At 34.7% G+C, this 8,488-nt stretch overlaps 1 protein-coding gene across 1 annotated transcript; it reads left to right on the top strand.

Moving 5' to 3' along the window:
* Positions 1–1,674: 1,674 nt before the first annotated feature.
* LOC121971836 (clavaminate synthase-like protein At3g21360) lies at positions 1,675–5,768 on the top strand. The gene is made up of 3 exons (XM_042523297.1): positions 1,675–2,181; positions 2,276–2,529; positions 5,196–5,768. The coding sequence occupies exons 1-3, from the start codon at positions 1,690–1,692 to the stop codon at positions 5,554–5,556; spliced, it is 1,107 nt and encodes a 368-aa protein (XP_042379231.1). The 5' UTR covers positions 1,675–1,689; the 3' UTR covers positions 5,557–5,768.
* The last annotated feature ends 2,720 nt before the right edge of the window (positions 5,769–8,488 follow it).

The following is an 8,488-nucleotide window of genomic DNA, read 5'->3' on the forward strand; positions in this document are numbered from 1 at the left end:
AAGTAGCACCCCAATACGATAATATAGAAGTACACATACAACATATCATATCAATCCTTAAAGACAAATGCACATACACTCAAATACAGAAACAACTTAAAAATCGATAGTATGACTTCTGTAGCTAAATATATACTCCGCAACAATATGGACTTAATCAACATAGACAGTGTCAGAGAAGAAGAAGCTTATGTTATATTATGTGCTAGTGTGATTTAGTGTAAGTGCGATTTCAATTTCCTGTGAGTATTGTAAGTATCTCTTGTAAATTTCTTTATGTAAGCTTATACCTTATTTATATAATTTCCTTATGTAAGTCTATAACTAGCTAAGTATACTTTCAATTTCCTAATTTATATATTTTCTATAAAATTTTTACGGCAGCTTAATAAAAAGGTTCTATTTTCATCTCATTGTCTTCAAAAATTAGGATATGTCTCGTAGTTTAAGCTTATAAAATCTACGCTAATTAAGAAATAAGACAAACTGATGAAAAATAATGATAATAATATCCTTCTAAAATGATTAGATTTAGTAATTCTTATTTAAAATTACTATTCACTTTTTTACCATTCACAATTATTATTCATAATTATTATTCACTTTTCATAATTAATGTTCACTTTTACTCTTCACAAATTTTAAAAATCTCTTAAAAACAAAACTTAGACACGAAGCACATAAAAATCTTTTATATATAATATTAGTCGACACACTCGTTCGATGCAGACGACCACCCTCACAACTAGGGTTGTAAACGAGTCGAGCCGAGTCGAGTTTTGGAGTGTTCAAGCTTGTTTGATAAGATAACCGAGCCGAGCCGAGTCGAGCTTAAAATGAACCAAGCTTTTGAAATGAGTGTTCAAGCTTGCTTGATTTATTTTTTATGAGCTTGAGCTTGTTTGAAGCTTGGCTTGAGCTTGGTTCGTTTAGATGTTATCAAGCTCTCAATTCAAGCTTGGCTTGAGCTTGGTTCGAGCTTGGCTTGAGCTTGGTTTGAGCTTGGCTTGAGCTTAGTTCGTTTAGATGTTATCAAGCTCTCAACTCAAGCTTGTTTGATTGTTTGAAACTTTTAATTGTTTGATTGGTTATTAAGATTGATAATTTAAATTTATTTATTTATTTAATTTAATTTAATTATTTATTTAGGATATTGAAAAGAGTTTTATTAATAAATATGGTTCGTGAACATTGTTCACGTGTTCGTGAACAATGTTCACGAACGTTGTTCACGAACATTAACAAGCTGAACGCATATGTATTCAAGCTTGTTTGTTTAGCTTAACAAGCTGTTCAAGCTTGTTTGTTTAATTAATCCTATGTATATTGAACGAACATAAACAAGCTCTTACCAAACTGAACACTAAACTTGTTCACGAACACTTAATTTATTTACAGCCCTACTCACAACTCCCAGCACCTGGGCGACAACTTTCTACATCACTTGCATGATTTATCTGAGAATCAGTAAACAATATTTATGAAATTGTACCAGTCGTCTCCCGAATCAGTGAACTTGACATGAAAAAAAAACTTTAATAAAAACACATATAATAAAGTATTAAAGGTTCTTTTTTACCAGCTTTTTCTTAATCCTTATCCACCTAAAATCTCTTTCGTTCCGATTTCCGTAGTAATCCTTATACAGAACCGTAAGCAAGTATAAACCCGTGAAGATTCCCTGCTTCAATGAACACAGACGCACTCCCAGACCACAATCATTTTGCTTTTCTAACCAGTTTTATTTTGCCTCCCAAAAATTTATTTGCGGTCTCAATTTCCGCCTCCGACGGCGAAAGTGAACTAACCTTGATGGCTGCCGACGATGACGTGTTCGTCGAGACCCGCATCCCGGAACAGAAGGCCGTCGGCGTCGGCGTCTTCCCGGCGGTCGTCTCCCCCAGTCCCACCGCCGATCTCGACCAGACCTCCTTCGCTGCGGCCGTTTCGTCCCAGAAACCCCGCCTCGAAGCGCTCCTCCGTTCCAGCGGCGCCCTCCTCCTCCGGGGCTTCCCTCTCCGGTCGGCCGCCGACTTCGACCGCGCAGTCGCAGCCTTCCGCTACGACGAGCTCCCCTACGTCGGAGGCGCCGCCCCCCGCACCAACGTCGTCGGCCGTGTCTTCACCGCCAACGAGTCTCCGCCCGACCAGAAGATCCCCTTTCATCACGAGATGGCTCAGGTCCTTAAGCTTCATTAGTTCGGAATCGGATTCCTCTCCGCCCCAATCTTTTGCTTACTGAACACAGATTTCTGCGAATTTTTTTTCTGTCCAGGTACCGGAGTTCCCGTCGAAATTGTTCTTCTTCTGCGAGGTGGAGCCCGGAAGCGGCGGGGAGACGCCGATTGTGCTGAGCCACCTCGTGTACGACAGAATGAGGGCGAGATTTCCCGAGTTCGTGGATCGGTTGGAGGAACAAGGATTGATCTACACGAGGGTTTTGGGGGAAGGAGACGATCCGTCGTCGCCCATCGGCCGAGGATGGCAGTCCACGTTCTTGACCAAAGATAGAAGCGTAGCAGAGGAAAGGTTAGTAGGTGTTACTTTGCTTAGTTTCATCTTTGACACTACAAAAATCACACGTTTATGCTATGCTTTTCCTGATAAAATAAAATTCTATGGATACACACGCTTTTAGTGTTTGGTGTGCATGTAGTTACAATTACCACACAACAATAAAACAAACTTTAGATTCATGTTGAAAATACTCAAGCTAATTAAACTATATGATTTGAATAATCAAACTTCATTGTTAATGCAAGTTTTTTTTTTTTTTTTTTTTAAGTTTTCATTGTTAGAAATGGGATTTTCAAAATCTTGCAGGAGGTGAATTTTTTGTTTTTTAATCAATGAACTCAAAATCCAAATAGAAGATTAAACCAAAGCTATCCTAGCTGCAAATTTGAAAAATAAGCAAGGTTTAGAGATTATGTAGTTGAAGCTCTGGTAGATTCAACCCTCTTTAGAGAAATTATTGTCTCCCTCATGTGCAAAGGATGCGGATGTGACAATCAACAGCTCCCCACCTGTGCAAAGGTGGCGATGATTCTCCCAAGATCTGACAACCAACAACCTCACTAGGTACACCTCCAAGACATTGGAAAATATGGACTTGTAGATAGATTTGTTTGATGAATCTAATCCAAGTCCATTGAATCTATCCATTTCTATCTTATCCATGCAACATTTAATGAATCAATTGATGGAAATTAAAATGGCTGAAAAAGGCCTTTTCAATTTTTTAAATTTAAATTTCAAATTAGAATAAATGTTCTTGTAAAAAATCCAGTTGTGCATGTGAGGGATTGATTGGCTGGACTATTTGTGTCACGCTGTGTATAGCCATGCTCGAGCACAATCCCAAGCCTGGCTTGACCGACATGTGCATGTATGTTAGGTGAAACCAAACCATAGCCATGTTTACATATAACCATCCACCAAGTGCCTGAGGCTCATGCAAATGATGGATAATGAAGCTTCTCTAGTCCTCGAAGCTAAAGATGTAGGACTAAAGAGCTTTCCTACTTGGTTGAAATCCAACCAAAGAAACTAACAAAAATCAATTTTTGTATCAACAAATCTTTATTTGTTCACTGGATGAATGATGATCATAATTTGGGAATAGTCCATTCCATCAATGTCTTTTGAACAATTCCATTATGTATAATGTAGCTATTGTACTATTCAAATATGTTTGACATATTATAATCTATAAATTGTAAATTGAACTTGAAAGCAATCTGCGATATTAGAGAAACTAAACTGGAAGAACCTTTATTCTATGACTGGCACTGAATGTAATTTGGACAACATAAATTCATAATAAATATGGTAAACCTTAGGAATAAAATCTTCCATCTGAAATTGATTAGGTGTGGTGTTGTAAATTTTGAAAATAAAATTGGATGCTAATTTCCAAATGAAAGAGTCAACACATATGAACTTTAGACTCCATATTATTTTAGACAAACTTGAATGTTCTGTATTGACTATATTGTGATTTTTTTATGTACATGATTATCAAATTAGTGTAGCTCTTCTTTGGATTCGGAGGTTCTGTTGTTTTTTTATTGCTAGTTGTTTTAGCTTAAAATATGTACTTCTGCCTAAAATTCTAGTTTGATCTTTAATTTAGTAAAAAAGCTTCAACCTACAAGGTGAAATAAAGCCTATTTTAATCTGAAACCAGTAATGGCTTTGAAAGTGCGGTGTATAATGTGCATCGACCTGGAAAGCATGGACTTCTGCCTAAAATCCTACAGGACGGCAAATTAACTGCCTGCACATCTTACCAGATTCGAAGCTGATTTTGAATCTTATTGTTCTACTTCAACCAAACTAAATTTAGAATGTGTGCCGGTCTTTACTTGTGATTTCACCAAATTAGTCAACCCATTGGGAATCTACCTCAAGTTGGTCAGAAAAAACCACCCATCCCTTTGTTTACCAAATCTATCCATACCTAAAATATTAAATGAAGTAGGGTAATATTTCGATTGACAATGATAACCTGATTCCTGCTATGTTAAAAATTCAACATTTTTTAGTAAAAGCTGTTACAAAATTTGTTGTCTTCCAAATTTTATAACTCATTCTTAACAGAAACTCTTTTTATATATATATATATTTTGTGATCTTATCAATCTGAGATAATGCAATGTATGTGGTTGAAACATTCAAAGAGCAACTGAATATCTTCAGTAAAGGAAATTTTGTTTGTATGGTGCAGGGCTTTTGAATGCCATAAGCTAAAGGGTGCCTTTCTACATTAGTTGATTGCAACCTAATCTGGTCGTTTAAATTAGGGTATTTTCTTACTTTGTAATGTTCACACAATCTCTATAGTGTGTTGAAATGACAGTGTTTGAAAAACAATGCATATTTTGTTTTCCAAAATTTGGAGTTTGTTGAATAACCTTTCTTTGAAGCTGGCTTTTGTTATACGGACTCCTGATTTTTATGTTTTAGATGTTACAATCATAAAGTTTGCTCAGTAAAGAACACCAACAATTCAATATCATATAGATCTTTTTATGGCTTTATGGGTCTGATATATTACTTTTATAGCTCGTCATTTTGGTAGTCTGAAAAATTTGCTCTTTGAAGTTTCCTTAGTGATTGCGTGATTGCTTCTACTATCGATATTTTTTCTATATCTGTAAATTCTTAAATTAAGAATTGCATGTCACGCACAGGGCAGCTAAACTAGGAGTGAAACTGGAATGGTTGGAAGATGGAGTTAAAACAATAACAGGTCCAATACCGGCAATCAGACTTGACCATACTCGGGGCAGAAAGATATGGTTTAACAGCATGGTTGCTGCCTACACTGGATGGGAAGACGCACGGAATGATCCTGTCAAGGCAGTAACATTTGGAGATGGAACACCTTTGCCTGCTGATATTATTTATGAGTGCTTAAACATCCTTGAAGAAGAATCTGTAGCCATAGGCTGGAAGAAAGGTGACATCCTCTTAGTCGATAACCTTGCTACCTTGCATGCTCGTCGGCCCTTTGATCCTCCTCGGCGCATTCTTGCATCACTTTGTAAGTAAGGATTTGCTCAGTTACTTGCTTCCTGCACTTATTAATGTTGCCTAATTCAGTTGTCACTCTGAGCAAGCATTGTTTCTAGACACAAAAGGAAGAAATTGCAGCTTTCCCTATGCCTCTTAATCCAGAGTGGCTCATACCTGGTATTATTATGTATTCTAATGTAATCACAAACACTGTATTATGAAGAACCGAACCAAAATTTTCATACTCATATAGAAGGGCAGTTTGATTGTCTGCATAAAAATAAACCATATGTTTTTTCATAATAAACTGTCATTTGCATATAGTTGATTACCGGTAGAGGATAATTCACAGACTGTATGCTTATTTACAATAAATAGTCATCTCCAAATATTTGATTACCAGTAAATCATAATTCACAGGTTGAAAGATTATTTGTAAATTAGACCTGAAAAACTGCAATGCTACTTATGACCTCAAATGATTGTTTGCTAACTAACATTAATTAACTAAAGACATTGGAGTAATAGCATTTTGATTGAGTTAATGTGACCAATCAAATTGGGCTGATGGAACCATCTTGACCAGTAGAATATGGTTGCCTCCATCAGTTGGATGCAGTTGAGTTAATCTGACCATACATCAATCATCCAGATCGGGCTACTCAATCATGTTGATCAAACTTATGAATAAAAATAGGAGGAACCAACCTGATCATTTGCTTGGGTTGCTGCATGTATTTCATACTCTAGTGGTCAAAGTTCATAGTCTAGAAGTTTATTTCGGAAGGTTCATACTTTAGTTAAGATTGAACAAGAGAGGATGAACCTTCTCAAAGATCTTGATGTCTTTCAAACATTCTATCTTCAGGTGTCATCTTTAGAATAGGCTTTTGGGTAATTTCAAATTTTGAATTTCTCAGAAAATTTGTAATGATACGACAATATACCTTATAAAATGAGTACACTTGATGCAGTATGATGATTTGGTTCGGATTTAAGATAGAAGTAGAAACCAAGGAAATCATGAAATACCTTGATTTAAGTTAAAGGCAATATGTTTCTCTGATATATGTAAATACTTGATTATTATCATGGGATTGTGTCGCAATGTGTTTGTCGGTTTTTCACAAAGGTCTAGATTGATATTATGAATGCAATATGCTAATTTTTGGAGGTTAGAAAAGCTAATGATATCCAGGATAAAACTCGCAAAGTATCTAAGAAATTAATATTCCAACTAGGATTAACGCAAGGGTATATCTATATATGCCTTCTAAATCTTGATTTGTTGATGATAGCATTGGATAAGAATCTCCTTTGGGCGGAGATCTAGTCTTTTGATCATGAGAAGTTTGGCTTTCGTGCTTAGAAGATTCAACTCTAGTAAGTTTCCTGATAATCAGCATCACAAACAAAGAATAAAGTACGAACAGAAGTTCGACAAGTAAACTAACTCAGCCTAGAAAATCTGAGGTGTTTATATGCTCTGTGTGCTGACAAGAAGTTGAAACCCAAAGGTGTTTAATCCTCCAAAAGTCTGGAAAGGAAAGTTAGAATAGAGGAGATGAAATAGGGGTCGGTCAAATTGACAGTAAACAAGTCGACTAACATGGTTAGATACAAGCAGAATTATGGAGGGTATTTATCCTAGCACAGTGACTCTTTATATGAGGGAGGTTATATCCATTGAGAATTTATCGCAAGACTTATTAAAGTAAACTCCAAACTGATATTGATAGTGGTGCCCTTTGTATCAGGGAGGTTGCACCCATTGAGAATTAACCGTGACATTGATAGTGGTGTTAGTTTCGGTGATAAAAATAATGACTTGCTGAAATATAGTTTTTTGTCACCTAAAAGTTGGTTTCCAAAAAAAATACAGAGAATGATTTTGTCTCCATTGTAATATTTCATTGTTAAAAACTTTAAAGCTACTGGAATTAGTAGATCATTTGAATAATTGCATTTTTCTTTTATGTAGGAGCAAATGGTCAACTAAGGTTAATAAAAAAATCTTACTAAAACACACTTGAATGAAATCTTAGTCTGAAATGCTTGAACGTGACAAAATATGAATTATAATAGTTGATGTAAATAAGAAATGTAAGTTTAATATCGAAACAATGTTAATACAAAAATGTTGGAAGGCTTGGAGATGAAACTTCTACTTGGCTTTATGCATTGGTGTGATTTTCTACAAATCAATACCACTAAATTGCACATTAGCACTAGGGTAATGAAACAATATAGAACTAGAAAGCTCTTTATTTTGCATGACACAATATCAAAATATAGAATCATAGGAACAAATCCTCTTTAACATGAATCAAAAACACTAGAGCCCCAAGTGAAACACAAGCGAGAGAAGAGTCACAATAGATCTGAGAAAAATAAAATTAAAAAAAATATATATATATATATATATATATATATATATATATATATATATAAATTTAAAATTATTTTTACAATTTCTTTATTTTTTTATACTTGCATGTACATTATGGGTTGCCTAACTTTTTATCGTGTCTAACAATGGTGCCAAAATCGATTGTCAAATGATTAGGGGTGAAGAGTTTTTCCTATGTATTGGGAATTAATTTAATGGGTTTAACAGTCACAATCCAGTCTAGAAATGAGTCCGTTATGGATTGAATCCCAAATCAAATGGCGGAGAGTTCAACTACCGGTTGAACTGACTGTTATTGTCCGTTCATTCGTATTTATTTTTTTTTTAAAAAATCTTAATTTTAAAAATATATTTTAGTTTTATTTCAATCTATGAATGTTAAAGAGCGATTTTTTTTTAATATCGAACTAATTAATAAACTATTTGACTTTAATTCTTTTATATCCTAATTGGATAAATAGACCATATATATATATATATATATTTTTTTTTTTTTTCAACATTTATAAATTTTTAAATATTTTTTAAAATATAAAGAATAATCTTTTGATGAATATA

This window comes from Zingiber officinale, chromosome 4A, assembly GCF_018446385.1.
Source record: "Zingiber officinale cultivar Zhangliang chromosome 4A, Zo_v1.1, whole genome shotgun sequence".
NCBI lineage: Eukaryota > Viridiplantae > Streptophyta > Magnoliopsida > Zingiberales > Zingiberaceae > Zingiber > Zingiber officinale.